General features: G+C 38.0%; 1 protein-coding gene across 1 annotated transcript in view; it reads left to right on the forward strand.

Moving 5' to 3' along the window:
• ds (dachsous cadherin-related 1) overlaps window positions 1-27,987 on the forward strand; it is a 609,128-nt gene that overhangs the window by 545,307 nt on the left and 35,834 nt on the right. Inside the window, exon 9 of the mRNA XM_067766860.1 lies at window positions 23,658-24,879. Within this exon, the coding sequence (XP_067622961.1) occupies window positions 23,658-24,879 (1,222 nt within the window). The remainder of the gene's footprint in view (window positions 1-23,657; window positions 24,880-27,987) is intronic.

A 27,987-nucleotide genomic window follows, 5' to 3' on the forward strand; every position in this document is an offset into this window, starting at 1 on the left:
ATTGGTTGCGCAAGATGCACACGGTCCGGCTCGTTACACTAAATTGTGTTTAATGTTGGGTAATCTCAAGTATCCTGGCTAAAGGAATCATCTTGGTTGGAGTTACCCGTTAATTTGTTTTTGGCTATAATCTTGGTGGGAGGAAGATATACTCATTCGTTTTTAATAGGCGCTTAATCGCTTAAGGTAATTTTGGGAGCACAAAAGAAGATTGATTCTTCCTCCACCTGCCTCCCCAACTCAGTGGAGATCTTCCTGTTTAGATGAAATTCTTCACTATATCTAATTTACGATTGTTTCTTGGAGGATTTTGGAGTCTTTTTCTGCTCTTCATCCATTCTAGAGAGGGTAGAACTTATGGCGTGTTTGCTAAGGCCAATGATAACAATATCATCAGCCAACGCCAAAAGTTGTATGTTTTTATAATCACAGCTAGAATTAATTTCTCCCGATAAGTTGAAAGAAGTAGCATGATAGGTAGGCGCTTTGCCTGGAGAATCTTTTGGTTTCAACTGACTCAAAGTGGTCCCTTCTGATCCAAAAATGAACTGCTTATTAAAAAATACAGAAAAGGGTAATGGACGCAGCAGGACATAATAGTCAAAGCTACTATTAACGTAATCGTTGTTTTATTCGAGTTACACAGGTCCTTCACGGCAGCATAACTTGCCCACGCCACCAAAGATGTTGTTATTTCTCGCAGCTTAGCTGAATCTCATCCTCCATCTGAAGTTTGTTAGTTCATGGAGGCTGATTTTTCCAGCTTTATGGCCAAATCCAGCCACCTTGATATAGAGTTACTGTGCTGGCCTAGCATACCGAAAGCTCCACGTTCAAGTGATGAGGCAACTCACAACAAAAAATGTATAAATTGGATCGATCGTCCCTTGGCATTTCCTTGGCACTAAAAGTTCGTCTGGCTCAGCAGATCAAGTTATGGTTCAGCATAAAACATGAGTTTAAGTTCGCCAAATTATAGAAAAACTAAAACTCCAAATTAAAAGGAAAACTTGGTGTCTTCGCGGATTTACCGCGCCAAATTATTATTAGTAGGCACCTCTTATCGCCACCTAGGCAGTAAGTCGGCAGGTATAATATTGATATCAGGGGGTGAGCCGTGTCGTCCTTTTCTGTTTGTCGCGTAGACTTTTTTTACCGATTAATAATTCTTTTCCGCAAAAACTAACAAAATTGTCATATATAAAAAATATTCAAAGTTTTTTGTTATGAAAACAAAATCAAAATAAACAAGTAAGGAAGGCTAAGTTCGGGTGTAACTGAACATTACATACTCAGTTGAGAGCTATGGAGACAAAATAAGGAAAATCACCATGTAGGAAAATGAACCTAGGGTAACCCTGGAATGTGGTTGTATGACATGTGTATCAAATGGAAGGTATTAAAGAGTATTTTAAGAGAGAGTAGGCCATAGTTCTATGGATGAACGCCATTTAGGGATATCGCCATTAGTGTGGACTCTAGAATGTTTGTACGATATGGGTATCAAACGAAATGTGTTACTGAGCATTTTAAGAGGGAGTGGGCATTAGGTCTATAGGTGGACGCCTTTTCGATATACCGCCAATAGGGTGGGCCAGGGTTGACTCTAGAATGTTTGTACGATATGGGTATCAAACGAAAGGTGTTACTGAGCATTTTAAGAGGGAGTGGACATTAGGTCTATAGGTGGACGCCTTTTCGAGATATCGCCATTAGGGTGGGCCAGAGGTGACTCTAGAATGGTTGTACGATATGGGTATCAAACGAAAGGTGTTACTGAGCATTTTAAGAGGGAGTGGGCATTAGGTCTATAGGTGGACGCCTTTTCCAGATATCTCCATTAGGGTGGGCCAGGGGTGACTCTAGAATGTGTTTGTACGATATGGATATCAAATTAAAGGTATTAATGAGGGTTTTAAAAGCGAGTGGCCCTTAGATGTATATGTGAAGGCGTTCTCACGATATCGACCAAAATGTGGACCAGGTGATCCAGAAAATCATCTGTCGGGTACTGCTAATTTATTTATATATGCAATACCACTAACAGTATTCCTGCCAAGATTCCAAGGGCTGTTGATTTCGCCTTGTAGAACTTTTTCATTTTCTTCTACTTAATATGGTAGGCGTCACACCCATTTTACAAAGTTTTTTCCAAAGTTATATTTTGCGTCAATAAACCAATCCAGTTACCATGTTTCATCCCTTTTTTCGTATTTGATATAGAATTATGGCATTTTTTTCATTTTTCGTAATTTTCGATATCGATAAAGTGGGCGTGGTTATGGTCGGATTTCGGCCATTTTTATAAGCTTTTATTATACTCAGTTGAGCAGAGCTCACAGAGTATATTAAGTTTGATTGGATAACGGTTGGTTGTACATATATAAAGGAATCGAGATAGATATAGACTTCCATATATCAAAATAATCAGGATCGAAAAAAAATTTGATTGAGCCATGTCCGTCCGTCCGTCCGTCCGTCCGTCCGTTAACACGATAACTTGAGTAAATTTTGAGGTATCTTGATGAAATTTGGTATGTGGGTTCCTGAGCACTCATCTCAGATCGCTATTTAAAATGAACGATATCGGACTATAACCACGCCCACTTTTTCGATATCGAAAATTTCGAAAAACCGAAAAAATGCGATAATTCATTGCCAAAGGCGGCTAAAGCGATGAAACTTGGTAGATGGGTTGACGTTATGACGCAGAATAGAAAACTAGTAAGATTTTGGACAATGGGCGTGGCACCGCCCACTTTTACAAGAAGGTAATTTAAAAGTTTTGCAAGCTGTAATTTGGCAGTCGTTGAAGATATCATGATGAAATTTGGCAGGACCGTTACTACTATTACTATATATGTGCTAAATAAAAATTAGCAAAATTGGATGAAGAACGCGCCCACTTTTTAAAAAAATTTTTTTTTAAATTCAAATTTTAACAAAAAAGTTAATATCTTTACTGTATATAAGTAAATTAAGTCAAAATTCAACTCCAGTAATGATATGATGCAACAAAATCTAAAAATAAAAGAAAATTTCAAAATGGGCGTGGCTCCGCCCATTTTCATTTAGTTTGTCTAGAATACTTTTAATGCCATAAGTCGAACAAAAATTTACCAATCCTTCCCGAATTTGGTAGGAGCATAGATTCTGTGACGGTAACTGTTCTCTGTGAAAATGGGCGAAATCGGTGGAAGCCACGCCCAGTTTTTATACACAGTCCACCGTCTGTCCTTCCGCTCGGCCGTTAACACAATAACTTGAGCAAAAACCGATATATCTTTACTAAACTTAGCCCACGTACTTATCTGAACTCACTTTATCTTGGTATAAAAAATGGCCGAAATCCGACCATAACCACGCCCACTTTATCGATATCGAAAATTACGAAAAATGAAAAAAATTGCATAATTCTATACCAACTACGAAAAAAGGGATGAAACATGGTAACTGGATTGGTTTATTGACGCAAAATATAACTTTGGAAAAAACTTTGTAAAATGGGTGTGACACCTACCATATTAAGTAGAAGAAAATGAAAAAGTTCTACAAGGCGAAATCAACAGCCCTTGGAATCTTGGCAGGAATACTGTTAGTGGTATTGCATACATAAATAAATTAGCAGTACCCGACAGATGATTTTCTGGATCACCTGGTCCACATTTTGGTCGATATCGCGAGAACGCCTTCACATATATATCTAAGGGCCACTCGCTTTTAAAACCCTCATTAATACTTTTAATTTGATATCCATATCGTACAAACACATTCTAGAATCACCCTGGCCCACCCTAATGGCGATATCTCGAAAAGGCGTCCACCTATAGACCTAATGCCCACTCCCTCTTAAAATGCTCAGTAACACCTTTCGTTTGATACCCATATCGTACAAACATTCTAGAGTCACCCCTGGCCCACCCTAATGGCGATATCTCGAAAAGGCGACCACCTATATACCTAATGTCCACTCCCTCTTAAAATGTTCAGTAACACCTTTCGTTTGATACCCATATCGTACAAACATTCTAGAGTCACCCATGGCCCACCCTAATGGCGATATCTCGAAAAGGCGTCCACCTATAGACCTAATGCCCACTCCCTCTTAAAATGCTCAGTAACACCTTTCGTTTGATACCCATATCGTACAAACATTCTAGAGTCATCCCTGGCCCACCCTAATGGCGATATCTCGAAAAGGCGTCCACATATAGACCTAATGCCCACTCCCTCTTAAAATGCTCAGTAACACCTTTCGTTTGATACCCATATCGTACAAACATTGTAGAGTCACCCTTGGTCCACCTTTATGGCGATATCTCGAAAAGGCGTCCACCTATAGAACTAAGGATTACTCCCTTTTAAAATACTCATTACCACCTTTCATTTGATACCCATATCGTACAAACACATTCTAGAGTCACCCTGGCCCACCCTAATGGCGATATCTCGAAAAGGCGTCCACCTATAGACCTAATGCCCACTCCCTCTTAAAATGCTCAGTAACACCTTTCGTTTGATACCCATATCGTACAAACATTCTAGAGTCACCCCTGGCCCACCTTAATGGCGATATCTCGAAAAGGCGTCCACCTATAGACCTAATGCCCACTCCCTCTTAAAATGCTCAGTAACACCTTTCGTTTGATATCCATATCGTACAAACATCCTAGAGTCACCCTTGGTCCACGTTTATGGCGATATATCGAAAAGGCGTCCACCTATAGAACTAGGGATTACTCCCTTTTAAAATACTCATTACCACCTTTCATTTGATACCCATATCGTACAAAAACATTCTAGAGTCACCCCTTTCCCACCCTAATGGCGATATCTCGAAAAGGCGTCCACCTATAGACCTAATGCCCACTCCGTCTTAAAATGCTCAGTAACACCTTTCGTTTGATACCCATATCGTACAAACATTCTAGAGTCACCCCTGGCCCACCTTAATGGCGATATCTCGAAAAGGCGTCCACCTATAGACCTAATGCCCACTCCATCTTAAAATGATCAGTAACACCTTTCGTTTGATACCCATATCGTACAAACACATTCTAGAGTCACCCCTGGCCCACCCTAATGACGATACCTCGAAAAGGCGTCCACCTATAGACCTCATGCCCACTTCCTCTTAAAATGCTCAGTAGCACCTTTCGTTTGATACCCATATCGTACAAACATTCTAGAGTCGCCATTGGTCCACCTTTATGGCGATATCTCGAAAAGGCGTCCACCTATAGAACTGAGGATTACTCCCTTTTAAAATACTCATTACCATCTTTCATTTGATACCCATATCATACAAACACATTCTAGAGTCACCCCTGGCCCACCCTAATGGCGACATTTCGAAAAGGCGTGCACCTATAGACCTAATGCCCACTCCCTCTTAAAATGCTCAGTAACACCTTTCATTTGATTCCCATATCGTACAACTAGAGACACCCCTGGTCCACCTTTATGGCGATATCTCGAAACGGCGTCCACCTATGGAACTAAGGATCACTGCTTTTCAAAATATTCATTAACAGCTTTCATTTGATACCCATATCGTACAAACATATTCTAGAGTCACCCCTGGTCCACCTTTATGGCGATTTCTCGAAAAGGCGTTCACCTATAGAACTAAAGCCCATTCCCTTTTAAAGTACTCATTATCACCTTTCATTTGATACCCATATCGTACAAACACATTCTAGAGTCAGCCCTGGTCCACCTTTATGGCGATATCCCTAAATGGCGTCCATCCATAGAACTATGGCCTACTCTCTCTTAAAATACTCTTTAATACCTTCCATTTGATACACATGTCATACAACCACATTCCAGGGTTACCCTAGGTTCATTTTCCTACATGGTGATTTTCCTTATTTTGTCTCCATAGCTCTCAACTGAGTATGTAATGTTCGGTTACACCCGAACTTAGCCTTCCTTACTTGTTTAGTTTCACTTTTGTTGTCTGTAATGGAATCTTGCAAGTTAAATTTGATACACTTCGCGGTGTCCGATTGAGCTGAAATTTTGCACACATGTATAACTCCGATGACAATGCAATATTACTTTGTTAGAATTCGATAAATTAATCGATAACACAGTTATCGGTAAAGATTTGTATTTACTTTGGCATAACAGCCTAAGTCCCATACAAACCCGCCGGTACCTATCCGTGAATTGTGATATTTGGACGTGGTGAATCACGCGTGTCACGCGTGGTGAATCTCAATGCTTGCGAAAACCGGAGACACAACCCTCTGTTGTATTTCTGTGTATAACCAACATAGCTGAATTTTTAAGGCTGTTTAACTCTGTAATCTTTTCGGTAATTTATTTTGCTTTTGGAAAAATTACCTATTTGAAAAAAGCTGGCTGAAAAATATTGGCATAACAGCTTAAGTTAAATCAAGAATGGAAAATCTTGGAAAATTTGAGCGGATGTGGCAATTTCGCGCGTCCGTTGAACGAAAATTGACAATCTGCTGATCATCGCTAGGAAATTAGCGACATTCCATCAACTAAGCAGCACTTTAGCAATACTACTGTTATTATTTGGCCGCTCAAACACACACATATTAATTGTGCATTAAATCTAAAATATACAAATACACCATAATAATTTACACGGCCAAAGCCATAATAATTTACACGGGTCATCAATTTTTTCTCTGATTCAAAATTTGAACTACCAGCGCTACCGTCAACAGCTCAGTGTCATCATTGCCAGTAGCGCCAATAACACCAAACTCGTGCCTGACACACAAAAGTCGTTTCACTCAATAGCGCAAGTAAAATGTACTACGCACTCACTACTAAGTAGCGTCAAAAATTCGCTTGGAGTCATTTCGTCAATGAGCTACCATTGAGCTGGCACCGCATTGGCGCTGGCGCCATGCAATTTACATCACTAAAATTGCGCGAATGCCCAGGCTCATGCCTTTGTTAATCCAGATGGTGAAAACGAACACTCAAAGGAATGCAACCTTGCAAACAACAGCCGTCATTTTCAAAGTGTAAAAATTCTGTGATACATCGAACGCTAACGCGGTTAGGTTCTTATCGGTAAGTGTTGCATACTTTTCTGCGCACTTGATTTTGTTTTACAGATTTTTGGCGATGGAATTTTAGCTAAGCGAAAGTTGGAATATTAGCCGTGTTTTTTTATACACGCGTATAGGTTTACGTTTGCGCGTGAAAAAAAAAACGCCTATCCTCGCTTACATATTGCTTAGGAGACCCATCTAGCGGCAGTGGTTAAACAACTAGCTACAGCTACAGCGTGTACCGAAAAGCGGAGACACGACCCTCTGTTGTATGCCTGTGTATAACATATAGCTTAATCAGTTGCGATGAATTGTGGACACACATAGAATACATAGAATAAGTGTAGGAGTGAAACAAAAACACATATTTCAGTTACATCTGCGTATAATGCGTATTGGAACTTATTAGTATATACATTTTATGCGCAGCAACTTCAGAGGTGTATTTAAAGTTTGGCGCTTAGCAGTCCATATAAATTATAAGCGTATAGACGTTTACGTGTAAAAAAAAATACGGCTATTATTTTAAAACAGATTTAACACACAGAGCAGAGATCTGCAATGAGTAGTTGTAAACTGAACGCCACGTAGGCCAAGTCACAATAAAATATGATTTTAAGTTAGTTAACACTGTTTGACACAATTTTATATGTGCTCTCTGTCAAAAGCCGAGTTAGGTCTTTAGCAGGTATTCGAATCGAAGAACTTGACTGTTCAAAGTTGACTTCGAAGAAACCCTGTAATGTTGATGCATTAAAAGAAATGGATAGAATTAGAAACGTTACAAATAACTAAGTAAAGTTTACGTAACTAATTTAAACAATACTTTACTCTACTAAAAATAAAAAAATAAAAATTCATATTTAAATTAAATTTAAGAAAAAGGCTTTTCTAAGAACAAGCTTCTATTACTTGTTAATAAAACGAACTAAAAAGTAAAAAATAAAATTAAAGAAAAAAAAACTTTTTTAAAAATAAGCTTTTATTATTTTGGTTAAGAAAATTAACTAAAAAGTAAACAATAAATTGACTCTAAAGAAATATAACACTTTACAAGTCCATTGTAAGCTTAAACGATAATTAGGCTTTTTCGTCTGCGACAAAAAAATTCTATACCGTACATAATTATATATTTTTAACATTAAAACTTTACACCTAAATTATTAAAGCTTACAGTTTATATCACAGTCCTAATTGTTCTAATAAAAGCGTGTTACATTACGATAGCAAGAAAATTAGATCCTAAATGTTCTTAATTATACCATCAAAATTTAACACGTTTTTTATTAGAACAATTTGGACTTTGATATAAACTGTAAGCTTTAATAATTTAGGTGTAAAGTTTTAATGTTAAAAATATATAATTATGTACGATATAGAACTTTTTTGTCGCAGACGAAAAAGCCTAATTATCGTTTAAGCTTACAATGGACTTGTAAAGTGTTATATTTCTTTAGAGTCAATTTATTGTTTACTTTTTAGTTAATTTTCTTAACCAAAATAATTACGCATATTGTCACTTGCGAAGCGAATATATTTGGCGAGTCGAACAGATTGGCGAATTCACATCAAATTTGCGTTGTGAGTGGCGAATGAACTTATTCGATAGCCATGTGTCATTACCATTCAAACAAATTTAATTAGTTCATCCGAATTTGACGTTTCTGTTATCTGTTTTTATTATTTATTTGTGCACAAACATAAATGTAAAAAACAAGTTTATTAAATAGTAATAAATAAAGTTAAAAATGTTTTATAACGATGATCATTTTTCCGTTATTACCCGGATTATTGGTTCCACGCCAGTTATCACCCGGATTATTGGTTCCAAAGGACTGTCCGGTCGTGTTGGCGGCTTCTTGGAGGTTCAGTAGATCATCCACGGATCTCTCTAGCGCAGATAAACTTCGCTGGGCGTACGGTCCTCCTCCAGTGGCTACGGTCTCGCTGCGGTTTGCAGAAACCTTTTTTTTTAAGCTTCAACTTATAATCTAACCAAACCTAGGACAACTATATTGGTAAGTATGAACTGACACGCAGAATACAATTCAGTTACTACTAGAGGCCTGCACGGATACGATGGTTCGGGTATATAACTAAGTAACGCTTCTGACAATTATCACGTTGTCAGTTACTTTGGAAACTTGCATCGTGATATCGTACGGTTACTTTTGAAACTAACTGTTTAAGTATCTTATTGGGTATTATCAGAAAAATAGTAGGCGGTGGCTCGGAGCTAGGATCTAACCAAACCTAGGGCCCATCTCTGCACCCTTCACAATGCCAGTATCGATTTCCTGGTAAATTTTCTCAAACAAAGTGCCTACTTGTATATGATGGTTGAATTGAGTTGGGAGTCAAAAAAACCATCAGTAACTCGACTCGTATAAAACAGCCTTAAGTATCAAAAGTAACTCCAGTCAGTAACCGTACAATGCTACGATGCCACGATTCTGCGATGTATACTTTTGTATTATTCGTGCATGTCTATTCTTCTTACCTTGTTCCACTCGCGCCCGTTACGGATTGGAGGACCTATAGAGTTAAGATCCGTGGCGAAATGGTCCCACAATTCTGCCCTGCTCCTCCTGGTCTCTCCAAAATTCCCCATGCCTCTGGCGACGTCTGGATTATTTTCCATCAGCTCGACCAGCTTTTCGAATTGCTGCGGCGTTGTTCTTCTCATTCTGAAAACTTCATTTATTCAAACCAATAACTCAATTTAATTAAATGAATTACTCACTTTTATTTATTTATTCAATTTATTTACTTTTTTCAATTGAAAACATTTAAATAAATGCCAATGCGTCCTTTTCTATTTTCAAGCGCGAACAAAATAAGCATTCGACAAATTTTGACAGATTTGGCGAAGCGAATATGATTTTTTCGCTTGTGGCAATTCGACAAATTCATCTTCGTCACTCATTCGACTTTTTTTTTTGCGAATTCGCTAGCGATTCGCATCTCGCAATTCGAGACCGCGAAATTCGACAAAATTTTCATTCGCTTCGCAAGTGACAATATGCGTAAATAAAAAATTTTTAAAAAAGTTTTTTATACTCAGTTGAGCAGAGCTCACAGAGTATATTAAGTTTGATTGGATAACGGTTGGTTGTACATATATAAAGGAATCGAGATAGATATAGACTTCCATATATCAAAATAATCAGGATCGAAAAAAAATTTGATTGAGCCATGTCCGTCCGTCCGTCCGTCCGTCCGTCCGTCCGTCCGTCCGTCCGTCCGTCCGTCCGTCCGTTAACACGATAACTTGAGTAAATTTTGAGGTATCTTGATGAAATTTGGTATGTAGGTTCCTTAGCACTCATCTCAGATCGCTATTTAAAATGAACGATATCGGACTATAACCACGCCCACTTTTTCGATATCGAAAATTTCGAAAAACCGAAAAAATGCGACAATTCATTGCCAAAGGCGGTTAAAGCGATGAAACTTGGTAGATGGGTTGACGTTATGACTCAGAATAGAAAACTAGTAAGATTTTGGATAATGGGCGTGGCACCGCCCACTTTTACAAGAAGGTAATTTAAAAGTTTTGCAAGCTGTAATTTGGCATTCGTTGAAGATATCATGATGAAATTTGGCAGGAACGTTACTACTATTACTATATATGTGCTAAATAAAAATTAGCAAAATAGGATGAAGAACACGCCCACTTTTTAAAAAAAATTTTTTTTAAATTCAAATTTTAACAAAAAAGTTAATATCTTTACTGTATATAAGTAAATTAAGTCAAAATTCAACTCCAGTAATGATATGATGCAACAAAATCCAAAAATAAAAGAAAATTTCAAAATGGGCGTGGCTCCGCCCATTTTCATTTAGTTTGTCTAGAATACTTTTAATGCCATAAGTCGAACAAAAATTTACCAATCCTTCTCAAATTTGGTAGGAGCATAGATTCTGTGACGGTAACTGTTCTCTGTGAAAATGGGCGAAATCGGTGGAAGCCACGCCCAGTTTTTATACACAGTCCACCGTCTGTCCTTCCGCTCGGCCGTTAACACAATAACTTGTGCAAAAACCGATATATCTTTACTAAACTTAGCCCACGTACTTATCTGAACTCACTTTATCTTGGTATAAAAAATGGTCGAAATCCGACCATAACCACGCCCACTTTATCGATATCGAAAATTACGAAAAATGAAAAAAATGCCATAATTCTATACCAACTACGAAAAAAGGGATGAAACATGGTAACTGGATTGCTTTATTGACGCAAAATATAACTTTTGAAAAAACTTTGTAAAATGGGTGTGACACCTACCATATTAAGTAGAAGAAAATGAAAAAGTTCTACAAGGCGAAATCAACAGCCCTTGGAATCTTGGCAGGAACACTGTTAGTGGTATTGCATACATAAATAAATTAGCAGTACCCGACAGATGATTTTCTGGATAACCTGGTCCACATTTTGGTCGATATCGCGAGAACGCCTTCACATATACATCTAAGGGCCACTCGCTTTTAAAACCCTCATTAATACTTTTAATTTGATATCCATATCGTACAAACACATTCTAGAATCACCCTGGCCCACCCTAATGGCGATATCTCGAAAAGGCGTCCACCTATAGACCTAATGCCCACTCCCTCTTAATATGCTCAGTAACACCTTTCGTTTGATACCCATATCGTACAAACATTCTAGAGTCACCCCTGGCCCACCCTAATGGCGATATCTCGAAAAGGCGTCCACCTATAGACCTAATGCCCACTCCCTCTTAAAATGCTCAGTAACACCTTTCGTTTGATACCCATATCGTACAAACATTCTAGAGTCACCCCTGGCCCACCCTAATGGCGATATCTCGAAAAGGCGTCCACATATAGACCTAATGCCCACTCCCTCTTAAAATGCTCAGTAACACCTTTCGTTTGATACCCATATCGTACAAACATTCTAGAGTCACCCTTGGTCCACATTTATGGCGATATCTCGAAAAGGCGTCCACCTATAGAACTAAGGATTACTCCCTTTTAAAATACTCATTACCACCTTTCATTTGATACCAATATCGTACAAACACATTCTAGAGTCACCCTGGCCCACCCTAATGGCGATATCTCGAAAAGGCGTCCACCTATAGACCTAATGCCCACTCCCTCTTAAAATGCTCAGTAACACCTTTCGTTTGATACCCATATCGTACAAACATTCTAGAGTCACCCCTGGCCCACCCTAATGGCGATATCTCGAAAAGGCGTCCACCTATAGACCTAATGCCCACTCCCTCTTAAAATGCTCAGTAACACCTTTCGTTTGATATCCATATCGTACAAACATTATAGAGTCACCCTTGGTCCACCTTTATGGCGATATCTCGAAAAGGCGTCCACCTATAGAACTAAGGATTACTCCCTTTTAAAATACTCATTACCACCTTTCATTTGATACCCATATCGTACAGAAACATTCTAGAGTCACCCCTGGCCCACCCTAATGGCGATATCTCGAAAAGGCGTCCACCTATAGACCTAATGCCCACTCCCTCTTAAAATGCTCAGTAACACCTTTCGTTTGATACCCATATCGTACAAACATTCTAGAGTCACCCCTGGCCCACCCTAATGGCGATATCTCGAAAAGGCGTCCACCTATAGACCTCATGCCCACTTCCTCTTAAAATGCTCAGTAGCACCTTTCTTTTGATACCCATATCGTACAAACATTCTAGAGTCACCCTTGGTCCACCTTTATGGCGATATCTCGAAAAGGCGTCCACCTATAGAACTAAGGATTACTCCCTTTTAAAATACTCATTACCATCTTTCATTTGATACCCATATCATACAAACACATTCTAGAGTCACCCCTGGCCCACCCTAATGGCGACATTTCGAAAAGGCGTGCACCTATAGACCTAATGCCCACTCCCTCTTAAAATGCTCAGTAACACCTTTCATTTGATTCCCATATCGTACAACTAGAGACACCCCTGGTCCACCTTTATGGCGATATCTCGAAACGGCGTCCACCTATGGAACTAAGGATCACTGCTTTTCAAAATACTCATTAACAGCTTTCATTTGATACCCATATCGTACAAACATATTCTAGAGTCAGCCTTGGTCCACCTTTATGGCGATTTCTCGAAAAGGCGTTCACCTATAGAACTAAAGCCCATTCCCTTTTAAAATACTCATTATCACCTTTCATTTGATACCCATATCGTACAAACACATTCTAGAGTCAGCCCTGGTCCACCTTTATGGCGATATCCCTAAATGGCGTCCATCCATAGAACTATGGCCTACTCTCTCTTAAAATACTCTTTAATACCTTCCATTTGATACACATGTCATACAACCACATTCCAGGGTTACCCCAGGTTCATTTTCCTACATGGTGATTTTCCTTATTTTGTCTCCATAGCTCGCAACTGAGTATGTAATGTTCGGTTACACCCGAACTTAGCCTTCCTTACTTGTTTTTCTTTAATTTTATTTATACCAAGATAAAGTGAGTTAAGATAAGTAGGCGGGCTAAGTTTAGTAAAGATATATCGGTTTTTGCTCAAGTTATTGTGTTAACGGCCGAGCGGATGGACAGACGGTGGACTGTGTATAAAAACTGGGCGTGGCTTCCACCGATTTCGCCCATTTTCACAGAAAACAGTTACCGTCATAGAATCTATGCCACTACCAAATTTGAGAAGGATTGGTAAATTTTTGTTCGAATTATGGCATTAAAAGTATTCTAGACATACTAAATGAAAATGGGCGGAGCCACGCCCATTTTGAAATTTTATTTTATTTTTGTATTTTGTTCCATCATATCATTACAGGAGTTGACTTTTGACTTAATTTACTTATATTCAGTAAAGATATTTAATTTTTTGTTAAAATTTGAATTAAAAAAAATTTTTTTTAAAAAGTGGGCGTGTTCTTCATCCAATTTTGCTAATTTTTATTTAGCACATATATAGTAATAGTAGTAGCTTTTCTGCCAAATTTCATCATGATATCTTCAACGACTGCCAAATTACAGCTTGCAAAACTTCTAAATTACCTTCTTTTAAAAGTGGGCGGTGCCACGCCCGTTGTCCAAAATCTTACTAATTTTCTATTCTGCGTCATAACGTCAACCCATCTACCAAGTTTCATCGCTTTAGCCGCCTTTGGCAATAAATTATCGCATTTTTTCGGTTTTTCGAAATTTTCGAAATCGAAAAAGTGGGCGTGGTTATAGTCCGATATCGTTCATTTTAAATAGCGATCTGAGATGAGTGCCCAGGAATCTACATACCAAATTTCATCAAGATACCTCAAAATTTACTCAAGTTATCGTGTTAACGGACGGACGGACGGACATGGCTTAATCAAATTTTTTTTCGATCCTGATTATTTTGATATATGGAAGTCTATATCTATCTCGATTCCTTTATATATGTACAACCAACCGTTATCCAATCAAAGTTAATATACTCTGTGAGCTCTGCTCAACTGAGTATAAAAAGTGAAAACGTGAGAACAGTGAGAATTTTATAATTTTTTTTTAAACGTCATTTACCTCTCACCGATTTTACCTGGTAATATTTTTATCATGGTTCCTGCGATCCGTTTTTTTCGTTAACTAATAAACGAATTTTCAGGCATTTCAAAGACGACTAATACTATGTCTACACGGTATTAAAATTAAGTCGATTTCGGTAGTATGATTTCGTAAACAACATTCCTGTCCACACGATTATGCTTCTCTTTTGCATAATTTCAAATGACATTTGTTTTCGCTTTTTCCCACAGCCGAATTAACCCTCCGATTAGTGACAGTTCTGAATTTCACGGCCGTGTGAAAAGGTGCCTACGGACCTTTTATTTGTAAATCATGTTTTTTTTATATAAAAAATTTTTTTTTATTTTTTTTTTATTGTTTATAACTAAATTCTACATACCAAAATAATTTTTCAATTTTTAAAATTTTTTTCTTTTTTTTTGAATTTTCTTAAGACTATTATAAAAAAGTTTAAAAATTATTGTTGTTCAGGGTGTACTTCTTGTCCGCCGCCCTGTGCGCAAGTGTTGCAGCGATGTAAAAGTGTGCTATGTTCTCCGCAAACAGCGTTGCCGCAGCCGAAGCAGTATACCCGCGTTTTCCGCTGCCGCCAGTACTCAGAACGGCAAAGGCGACATGACGGTCTACTTGACCTAGCCGCAAACGACGGTGCATTGCCTTCCATCGGTCTTGGTAATACCTGAAAAAAAAATAAAAACAAAAATAAAAATAAAAACAAGTAAGGAAGGCTAAGTTCGGGTGTAACCGAACATCACATACTCAGTTGAGAGCTATGGAGACAAAATAAGGAAAATCACCATGTAGGAAAATGAACATAGGGTAACCCTGGAATGTGGTTGTATGACATGTGTATCAAATGGAAGGTATTAAAGAGTATTTTAAGAGAGAGTAGGCCATAGTTCTATGGATGGACGCCATTTAGGGATATCGCCATAAAGGTGGACCAGGGCTGACTCTAGAATGTGTTTGTACGATATGGGTATCAAATGAAAGGTGATAATGCGTATTTTAAAAGGGAATGGGCTTTAGTTCTATAGGTGAACGCCTTTTCGAGAAATCCCCATAAAGGTGGACCAGGGGTGACTCTAGAATATGTTTGTACGATATGGGTATCAAATGAAAGCTGTTAATGAGTATTTTGAAAAGGAGTGATCCTTAGTTCCCTAGGTGGACGCCGTTTCGAGATATCGCCATAAAGGTGGACCAGGGGTGTCTCTAGTTGTACGATATGGGAATCAAATGAAAGGTGTTACTGAGCGTTTTAAGAGGGAGTGGACATTAGGTCTATAGGTGGACGCCTTTTCGAGATATCGCCATTAGGGTGGGCCAGGGCTGACTCTAGAATGTTTTTACGAAATGGGTATCAAACGAAAGGTGTTACTGAGCATTTTAAGAGGGAGTGGGCATTAGGTCTATATGTGCACGCCTTTTCGAGATATCGCCATTAGGGTGGACCAGGGTTGACTCTAGAATGTGTTTGTACGATATGGATATCAAATTAAAGGTATTGATGAGGGTTTTAAAAGCGAGTGGCCCTTAGATGTATATGTGAAGGCGTTCTCGCGATATCGACCAAATGTGGATCAGGTGATCCAGAAAATCATCTGTCGGGTACTGCTAATTTATTTATATATTCAATAACACTAACAGTATTCCTGCCAAGATTCCAAGGGCTGTTGATTTCGCCTTGTAGAACTTTTTCATTTTCTTCTACTTAATATGGTAAGTGTCACACCCGTTTTACAAAGTTTTTTCCAAAGTTATATTTTGCGTCAATAAACCAATCCAGTTACCATGTTTCATCCCTTTTTTCGTATTTGGTATAGAATTATGGCATTTTTTTAATTTTTCGTAATTTTCGATATCGATAAAGTGGGCGTGGTTATGGTCGGATTTCGGCCATTTTTTATACCAAGATAAAGTGAGTTCAGATAAGTACGTGGGCTAAGTTTAGTAAAGATATATCGGTTTTTGCTCAAGTTATTGTGTTAACGGCCGAGCGGAAGGACAGACGGTGGACTGTGTATAAAAACTGGGCGTGGCTTCCACCGATTTCGCCCATTTTCACAGAGAACAATTAACGTCATAGAATCTATGCTCCTACCAAATTTCAAAAGGATTGGTAAATTTTTGTTCGACTTGTGGCATTAAAAGTATTCTAGACACCTAAATGAAAATGGGCGGAGCCACACCCATTTTGAAATTTTCTTTTATTTTTGTATTTTGTTGCATCATATCATTACTGGAGTTGAATTTTGACTTAATTTACTTATATACTGTAAAGATATTAAATTTTTTGTTAAAATTTGAATTTAAAAAAATTTTTTTTTAAAAAGTGGGCGTGTTCTTCATCCAATTTTGCTAATTTTTATTTAGCACATATATAGTAATAGTAGTAACGTTCCTGCCAAATTTCATCATGATATCTGCAACGACTGCCAAATTACAGCTTGCAAAACTTTTAAATTACCTTCTTGTAAAAGTGGGCGGTGCCACGCCCATTGTCCAAAATCTTACTAATTTTCTATTCTGCGTCATAACGTCAACCCATCTACCAAGTTTCATCGCTTTAACCGCCTTTGGCAATGAATTATCGCATTTTTTCGGTTTTTCGAAATTTTCGATATCGAAAAAGTGGGCGTGGTTATAGTCCGATATCGTTCATTTTAAACAGCGATCTGGGATGAGTGCTCAGGAACCTACATACCAAATTTCATCAAGATACCTCAAAATTTACTCAAGTTATCGTGTTAACGGACGGACGGACGGACGGACGGACGGACATGGCTCAATCAAATTTTTTCTGGATCCTGATTATTTTGATATATGGAAGTCTATATCTATCTCGATTCCTTTATATATGTACAACCAACCGTTATCCAATCAAACTTAATATACTCTGTGAGCTCTGCTCAACTGAGTATAATAAAAAACAAATAAATATATATTCTATTCTTGAATTTGAAGATGTTTTTCTTACCCTGACATTGAATGCTTCCATCGCATTGCGTATCCTTGGATATGAGGTTATATGGTTGTTCAGGGCACGTTCTTCGATATTTGGTGTGGCCATTTGTTTCTTTAGCAGTAACAAGAACGACCGCCGTCTGTCACTCCTTTTTATGGGCTTCATTTCGTTGTAAATCATAAAAGCAGCCAATGCAGCGATGTCCAGCATATTATAAAACATGGCCAACGGCCATCGTTGTGTTGCTCTTTTGCAGCTGTAAGTGCCTAGCATTTTATCCATGGTATCAACACCGTATTTGTTAGCGTTGTAATCTAATATGGCATAGGGCTTCCGATTCTCGGTTGCTCGTCAACGCGGCAGGTGTAGTGCATTGTGGAGAGTACGTTCACAACTTTATTTTTTTCGGCACGTATGAGCATAACGCTATATCCCTTCGTTGAACCCAAATAATGTACTATTGATGGTGCGCTTCGGGTTCTTCTTGAACTCCTGTGGAATGAATGTTTTGTTGTAGAGCACTGTACCAACATATGCGGTCTTCCTCCTCATCAAAATACGCGCCAAGTCAAGAGTGGTAAAAAAATTATCCGCGTATATAGTACAGCCAGCATCTAAATATTTTTCCACAAGATCCTGCACTACGTTCTGCCCTTGGTTTATCTCCCGTTGTTGGTTTGGCAGTTTTCCAGAATATATCATTCCCTTCAAAGGATAATAACTCTGTGAGTCGCATAACCACCATACTTAGCTGGCTTTGACGGAATATATTGTGTGAAGCGGGTGCGGCCTCTGTAAGGGAACAACTGCTCATCAACTGTTGGTGCTTCATGAGGAGTGTAAGCTGCTGCCAAGTTATGTTGCAACATTTGCCAAATATCGTCAATAGCCGCAGTTTTGCTGTTGATGACTCGCTGTTGTCGAGTATTTCCATTGTCGAATTGAATAAATTGCTTCATATACATGAAGCGATCGTACGACAACGCAGATTTGTATATTGGGCAACGCGTCGCGCCCCATAATTCCATAGCTGGTTCATGGTTTGATCTTGTGAGTCCAGCATACAAAAGAATAGTAGGAGTAATTTCAGTTTGAAAAGGCAAAAACGTCCCTAGGGACCTCCTCACTCATCGGAGGGTTAAAACGTTCAAGATAAACATTAGTTTTTGAAATTTCACAGTGCGGGCAGAACATCAATTATTTTGTGTAAAATGTAAACGACCACAGATTTTTAATTTCGTTTGACAGTTTTCACATAACGTTAGTTAATTAGTTAATTTCGAGCTAATTTCGGCTGAAATTAAGAATCTTCCGAAATCAACTTAATTTTGGTGCCGTGGAGACATAGTATAAAAATGAATTTTCAGGCATTTCAAAATTTAAAATTTCAGATCTGAGTCTTTTTTGCATGTTTGCATTTCCAAATACATAATTCGATTTGTTTCGTAGAAAGACCTGCTTGGAAAAAAACTTTAATTTTCTTACGGAATTCCTGGTATTGCTGTTAAACTTATGGCCAGCTACCTTACAGCAAGATCACAGGAGATTTGCCCAACCCTCCTCAATTCCTCAACTGAGATTCTCTTTCATAGTAATAATTGGAAATAATCAAACAATTATATTTGTATAAGATAAATTTGAATTGTTTGATTGATTTTAATTATTTGATAATTTTTAATTATTCGTTTGTTTTGAATCTAAAACAGTTGCTAGATTTCCAATTATTTTTGATTATTTCTTTAAAGGCTAACTGTTGAGGATAGGGATTCAAATCTAATTGATTTATCATAAGTTATTCATATACATATATATTTCCCTTTATACTTACCCTTATTACCTATATGGAAAACTTTTAAAAAACCTAGTTACTTATTCGTGAATTCTTAGAATATTCCATGCTACCAATATATATATACTTACCTTAATTATGCTTACCTACCCTTGGATTATTCGAAAATACTTACCTAAAAATACTTACCTTAAAACACTATCTATATATGTATATAAAAGAAAGTTGTGTTAGTTACACTACGCATAACTCAAGAACGGATGAACCGATTTGGCTGAAAATTGGTGTAGAGCTTAGAGCCAGGGAACGGGCATGGTTTACCTTTTATCCCATTCTGGCTAGGGTATTGAGATCAAAACGTGGACCTGGGTACTCCTGGGGTGTGTTTGTACAATATGGGTATCAAATGGAAGCTGTTTATGAGTACTTTGATACTGGGTATTTTTCGTACCCCTGGGTGACTAGGGTCTCAAGATATAGGCCAAAACGTGGCGCCGGGCAACCCTAGAATGTGTTCATTCAATATGGATATCAAATGAAGGATGTTGATGAGTGCTTTAGTACAGGGTAGTTTTCATACCTATTGCTGACTAGGGTCTCGAGATATAGGCCAAAACGTGGATCCGGGCACCCCTAGAATGTGTTTGTACAATATGGGTATCAAATGGAAGCTGTTTATGAGTACTTTGATACTGGGTATTTTTCGTACCCCTGGATGATTAGGGTCTCAAGATATAGACCAAAACGTGGACCCGGGCACCCCTAGAATGTGTTCATTCAATATGGATATCAAATGAAGGCTGTTGATGAGTGCTTTAGTACATGGTAGTTTTCATAGCTATTGGTGACTAGGGTCTCGAGATATAGGCCAAAACGTGGATCCGGGCACCCCTAGAATGTGTTTATACAATATGGATATCAAATGAAGGCTGTTGATGAGTGCTTTAGTACAGGGTAGTTTTCATACTTATTGGTGACTGGGGTCACGAGATATAGGCCAAAACGTGGACCCAAGCACCCCTAGAATGTGTTTATACAATATGGATATCAAATAAAGGCTGCTGATGAGTGCTTTAGTACAGGGTAATTTTCATACCTAATGGTTACTAGGGTCTCGAGATATAGGCCAAAACGGGAATCAGAGTAACACTAGGATGTGTTTTTACATTATGAGTATCAAATTGAAGCTGTTGACGTGTGCTTTATTGCAGAGTAATTTTTATATCGCTGGGTGACTAGGGTCTCGAGATATAGGCCAAAACGTGGACCCGGATACCCCTAGAAGGTGTGTGTAATATGGATAGCAAATGAAAGCTGTTGCTAAGAGCTCTAAAGTTCATTATGATATTCGATTTAGTCGCATCAATCTCGCAAAACTGATAAATATGCACGCGAATCTGAAATAAAGACATGAATTAATAATACCCACATCCCTATATACATATCTACTTCCTATTCGATTTGCCTGAAATTTGGTGTATTAATTTGCCTGTATTAGAATTTACGATCCTTTTTTCCGGGAACTAGACCAGAGACGGACTGGGACTGGGATTAGGACTAGGACTGGGGCTGAGACTCGGAGTGGGAATGGGACTGAAACAAAATACATACCACCCTCTGGGACTGGCAATAAGGGATGAAGAAGAATGAGAAGAAATTGAGAGAAGAGAAAAGAGGGAAGGAGAAGGAGACTGATAAAGAGATAGAGTGAGACGAAATAGAGATAGATGAATCAAAAAAGACGGAGGGAGGAGTGAATAAAAGGATTAAGAAAAATATAAGAGGGGGAGGCAGAGTTAGACGGAAAACGCTTATTAAAATATATGCAGATAGACCAAATTTAGGGCAGAACAACGTCTGCCGGGTCTGCCAGTTATAAAATAAAATGGAAAACCATCGTCCTGTAAATATGTAAATTTGCTATAAAATTCTAACAATGTATTATGTAGGAGAAGTAGCTAAGTTACCGCTTCACAACTGGAATGTACTTAAAATTATTATACATATACTTGCAAATGTGCACTAGGCTTGAGAAAAAGGCGCTCATCAAATTTTATATAGTCGTTCTTATACAGTCTCTGCGTACGGTTCCGAAAATAGTTAGTTAAAAAAGTTGAAGTTTGTGAAACTAGTGAAAATGCAGTGTTTTTTTTTTTTAAACAAAAAAGAAGGGAAGTCGGGAATGCCCTGATATTTCGACCATTCCGTAACACTAACAATCAAGATTTTCCTATAATTTTTATAAATAATTAATAACTAGCAGACCCGTCAGACGTTGTTCTGCCCTAAATTTGGTCTATCTCCATACATTTTAATAAGCTTTTTCCGTCTAGCTTTGGCCTCCCCCCTCCTCACTTTTTCTTAATCCTTTTATTCACTCCTCCCTCTGTATTTTCGCTACATCTATCTCTATTTTCGTCTCACTCTTTCTCAGTCTCCTTCTCTCTTTTCTCTTCTCTAAAGTTTTTCCCATTCTTCTTCATCCCTTATTGCCAGGCAAATCGAATAGGACGTATGTAAATAGTTATGTGGGTATTATTAATTCATGTCTTTATTTCGGCTTCGCATGCACATTTATCAGTTTTGCCAGGTTAATGCAACTAAATCGAATATCACAATGAAAATTACTTTAAAGCTCTCAGCAACAACTTTCATTTGATATCCATATTACACACACATTCTAGGGGTATCCGGGTCCAGATTTTGTCCATATTTAGAGACCCTAGTCACCCAGCGGTATAAAAATTACGCTGCACTAAAGCACCCATCAACAGCTTCAATTTGATACCCATAATGTAAAAACACATCTTAGTGTTACCCTGATGCACGTTTTGGCCTATATCTCGAGACCCCTCACAAATAGGTATGAAAATTACCCTGTACTAAAGTACTCATCAACAGCTTTCATTCGTTATCCAAATTCTATAAACAAATTCTAGGGGTACCCGCGTCCACGTTTTCGCTTATATCTCGAGACCCTAGATACCCGCGGGAGCGAAAAATACCCCGTATCAAAGTACTCATTCGATACCCATATTGTACAAACATATCCCAGGATTACCCACGTCCACGTTTTGATCTCAAGACCCTATCCAAAACGGGATAAAAATTAGCCTATGCCTGTCTCCTGGTTCTAAGCTACCCCTCCACCAATTTTCAGCCAAATATGTTCATCCGTTACTTCCTCTTCAATCACTCTTTATCTATTAAAAAAAGCGCATCAAAATCCGTTGCGTATTTTTAAAGGTTTAAGCATTCAAAGAGACATAAGGCCGTGACACAATGACATTTTTCATAAAGATGGGCTTAACACAAGCTTATGCGTTCCAATAATATCGCCACAATCAACCAAGATGTTGCGTTTGTAAATATCAAAGAACTTCAGACTTGGCAATTGAAGTTTATTTCGCCTTGCCCATTCACATAAAAAATTTCGCAAAGCACTGGTATAAACATTACCCCTATACAACATAGATACTTGCGAACATATTTTGTGTCGTATTCATTTGTTATATTACAGTTTTTACTTGCGAAAAATGTTAGAAAATTTACCAACCAGTTGGAAAAATAATTTCACTTGCAAAGTGTGTCAACACCCTTAACCAAAACAAATGTGACATTCTTCTTCTTATGATTTGCTTGTAACAAAATTTGGGAGATGGTTATTTTTCAATATCAGATGGCGCCAGTGTCGCTCATTCTACCGTTCTCCATAAAAATGCGTACAATCTACTCATAATGCATAGGCTTGTGTTAAACTCATCTATATGAAAAGCTGGTTATGTGCTATATATGTACGTATGTATGTGTCGCATCAAACCTCACTCAAAAGCAATTAGCGCGGACGGTTCACAGCGAACAAACACACATACGCATTTTTTGATAAAAATGTTACTTTTGTTTAAACAATTTGGCTGATATAAGAAAGGAATCAAGTATTTTTTTTTTGATGCAGATCGAAGGTAAATATTTCAAAGTTTTACTGAAAAGTAGAATTTTTTAAATCCATCTATCCGTTTATGAGTTATAGCTGTGCAAACAAAAATTTTATGATTTTTTGCTACATTTTGGCAATTTGCCACGCCCCTATAATATATATCTTCAAATTATATTAACTGTACCATCTCACGTAGCTAAGCTTTCAAATGCAAAAAACCGTTTTAAAATCGGAGTATTCTGTGTGAAGTTATGTGCATACATGGCATTTAGCGACTTTATTTTATAAGATTCATAGATAGATTAATTGCTAGGCTATTTTAAACTTATTTTATTATACACATTTTTCAATTATTGTTGTTGTCTAACTTTTCTTTTCGACAGGTCCCCGAAGATGTGCCAGTTGGTCATGTGGTAGGCTCCGTGAGCCCCAATGATCGCCCGGACCAACAGAACATGATCGACAGCAACAACGATCTCTCCATCACATATACGCTTACGTCACTCGTCAAGGACACGATCGAAGGAGCATTTGATATTGATCGACACACTGGTTCGTTGGTTGTTGCCCGTCAGTTGGATCGTGAAACTCAAGCAGAATTTCGTTTAGAGATACGAGCGCTGGATACTAGCGCAAGTAATAACCCACAAAGCAGTGCCATCACAGTAAAGGTAGAGATCGACGACGTTAATGATAATCCACCGAAATGGCTAAATGATCCTATTGAGTTTGAAGTGAGTGAAGATACCAACGTAGGTGCTATAATATACAATTTCACTGCTACAGATACTGACTCGGGAACCAATAGCTATCTAAAATATAAGCTTTTGAGCTATACGCCCATGAATAGCATTGCTAACAATGATGACGCTTCAATCGAACAACTATCTGCGGAAAATAAAATTCAAGAACCTCTATTTTATGTTGATGCTCTCACCGGTGCACTCTCTTTACTTGCACCACTAGACTATGAGTCTACTCAGCAGTACACGCTCATAGTTGAGGCTATGGATCTATCTTCAAATATAAGTTCACGCTTACATACCAAAGTCACTGCAGTTTTACAAGTGACAGATATCAATGACAACTCTCCGAAATTCGTGTCACCTGCTGCAAGCAGTACGCCAGTAGAGCAGCGATTCCATACGCTACCCACAGCTAGCATACAAGTCAGTGGTGCGTTACGTATCGGTGAGTCGGTGGTTCATATTGTAGCTATTGATCGAGATGCTGGCGCTAATGGAGAAATAACTTATGCAATTGTAAGTGGCAATGAGGCGGGACATTTTCGAATTAATTCGCAGACAGGTTATATGGAATTGGCTAAGTTATTGCCTCCTGCAACTGTGAGTGGTGATGGTGGTGAAGTGTCAGAGATTGGTAATGTTCAAAAAACTCGTTATAATTTGGTGGTGAGCGCTAGTGATCACGGCACACCAAACGCTCGGCAATCGCAATTAAAGTTACAGATTTTGATACAAGGAACGAGCAGCAATCCACCACGTTTTCACCAATCAGTCTACTATGCAAATATTTCAGAGAATGTGCCAACGGGCACATTTGTGCTGGAAGTGGCTGCGAAATCATTCAACGGTGGCGAAAATGGTAAGTTTAAAAATAAATGTTTTAATATCAAGTACACATAATTACACTTATCAAAATATCGAATCAAAAGGTTTAAAATCAAAAGTAGCCAGCAACAAAAGGTTAGGTATTGAAACCACATTGGTTTATATTTAAAACTCGTTCCCGCTCATCATATGCCGATAACAAATCGGTAAAAATTAGATAATTTTTGTATAGCACACCGAAAAAATTTCGGCGCCAAATTGATAACTTTCCGATAAAATATCAGTATCATTTCAATAACGAATCGATTGTTTTTCAAAAACAAATCTATGACAAGGAATTGATAATTTTTCAATAAATACCGATAACTTGCCGACACAAATCGATAGCTCATATTGACTTTTGCTATGAGAAATTTATAACAAAGAAATCGATAATTCGTCTATACCTCGTCGATAAAAAAAACGATAACATGTCGATAACTCTCTGGAATCCAACATACCGTGAGCAGAGACATCAAAAGTCTAAGCAGCTTTATATCAATTGGAAAAATAATTAACGTTTTTCAGCTACGGTTTCTGTTAATCCTTTAGGTTACAACTTGTTTTTTCTCACCAGTGTATCCACTGCGGCCTGCCATCGATAGCGCTTCAATAAATTAGCCGTGACTGACAGATTGGTGATTACGATCAACATTCAATAGTTGCGTCTTTATCTATTTAAGGCGGCACTCATACTGGGCCTACTAAGGCCAGTAAAGTGAATATCACCGAATCGGCATGGTCGTTATATTATGCCTTATATCACCGCTCCGAGGTTGACAACTGGGTGTCGGAAGCTGTGAACCTTTATTGCGCTTACCAGCCGGTCTGTCTCTTATATAACATTAGTACAAAAATATTCAGCTTAGTTTGTTGAAACCGCTTCTGATTAAAAAACCCAATTGATTAGCTATCATACAAAACCTCCTCCCGCTGAAATGCACTTAGGAAAATCGTTACTTTTTATTTTGCGTAAACTTGTAACTACATAGATACTGGCGTTCCATGAACTTACAATAAATAAATAAATACATACACTACACTTACACTAAAAAAATGCCTAAAAACGAATAAAATAACGGTAAGGTGGGTCTCGTCGACGGCTGTGGTAGCACTCAGCCGATCCGGAGTCGAGATGGCACCCTTTACCTTTCTAATAAATACACATTAATTTGTTGGTAGTATTTGGTTAAAACGTACACACACACACATATCATTGTTGTTGTTGTTGAAGCGATAAGAATACTCCTCGAAGTTTTTGTCCTTTGCCGGATATAGATCCGGTACGTTTCGGTTATAAGCAAAATTAATGTACTAGGGTACGATTTAGTATGACCACATGGAACCTTCTAAGCTATACCGCCCTCCCACCCGCTACATTCGTGAAGTACTTGGGGTCGCCAGCGCCTCGACTGCTAAAGAAACAGGATTCGCCACGGATAGCTGAGGTTGACAATTGGGTTGGGGAAGCTACAAATTGCGCTGGCAACCCCTTGAAAGAGTTGCGCTACACAACCACTTCAATCAGTTTGGTATTTTAGTCGCCTCTTACGACAGGCATACCTACCGCGGGTATATTCTAAGCTCCTAACCCACATGCCATGACGGAGAATTGTATCTAGTTGTAATATTAAGATAACCTGTTGCCTATTAATGATTGATGGAGTCGGCGAGCCGCAGCTGAAAAATCGGTGAACTGGTAGATACCGATGGAATTCAGTCGATGGTATCCAGGTAATTTATATAGTGGGCCTAGTCCTATAGATACGGGGCAGTGGACGATCCTGTTCCTCGGATAAGGAGAAGGTAGGTTCATTCACTCAAAAAAAAATTAAATAATTTTGAATATGAATATGAATATAATATAAAATATTTCCCTCAAACTAATGAAAAGTTTTATACAATTATTTGAAATTTCTACTCCTTAAATTGAAATTTTCCTTAAATTAGAAGAACTTTTTTCTGAAAATATTTTTTTAATTTAAGGTACATTTTTTTCTATGTGTATTTATTTTCTTTAAATTTATTGTTAACCAAAAATGGTTTTGAAAATATTTCGCTTACAAACCATTGGCAGTGACAGTGTCAGTAACATTTAGTGTTCACAGCAACAACAACAACAACTACTACCACAGCACTCCAACTGACAACCTGTTCTGGCATGTAACGCGATAAATTGCGCAACTTTCAACAATTCATAAAATATTGTGCCATTGTTTTGAACAGAAACTTTCTGCAAATGTGCATGCATACTATTATTGTATACTTATGTACATATATATAACAACAAACACACACACACATTTACTTATACTATTAAAAAGGGTATGACCATATTATGGTAGTCAAATGAATATCCTGTGGACAGAAATGAGCGCAAAGCACCGGAGCCAGCTCTGCGTTGTCAAAAGTCATCGCCAGCATTCCGTTGACAGTCAGTGACAAAATGATGGCTGAACGTGACTTTTCTGACAAAAAATTGATAGTAAAGTGTGAATGTAGGCAATTACAAAAAATAAGAGTAAATAGCGTTTTAATCATGAAAATAAATTAAGTATGTCTCTTTGTGTAGGAAAAGTTATCATAATATGGTCAATAAGCAAGGTTTATTGGTTTTCATATATTTCAGTTGAAAATCATTTCTTCTACTAATCTACACACAATTTGTGTGGGTTTTATTCGATCTGCGTAGCCCTAAATTGTAGCTGCTTTTTTTTTCATTTAGATATTCATTGCAAATTCGATATGCATTTGCTCCTTTATATAGGGTAAGTGTGTCATGGCCGGTAGCGAAACAGTTTCGTACATATATTTCTGTTTTGTCAGTTTCGGGACTATTGTTATAAGCCTTCGTTATTATTTCGATACTATTTCTGCTTTACTAGTGCTGAGGTTCGTATAGCTTCGGAAGCTATTCGGCAAGGCGAATTCAATACCAGGTGTTGTAATCCCAACAGATAATTGCTTCTTCTCGATTATTTTCTATACAACGCCTTGTACAACAATATGTCAGTTAATCGAAATCAATGAAAATTTTGTTTTTATTTGACATTCTTCTGCACGGCGAATTGGTTGAATTCCCTTTGCCATCAGTTCGCCTCGG

This window comes from Eurosta solidaginis, chromosome 2 (genome assembly GCF_040869045.1).
Source record: "Eurosta solidaginis isolate ZX-2024a chromosome 2, ASM4086904v1, whole genome shotgun sequence".
NCBI lineage: Eukaryota > Metazoa > Arthropoda > Insecta > Diptera > Tephritidae > Eurosta > Eurosta solidaginis.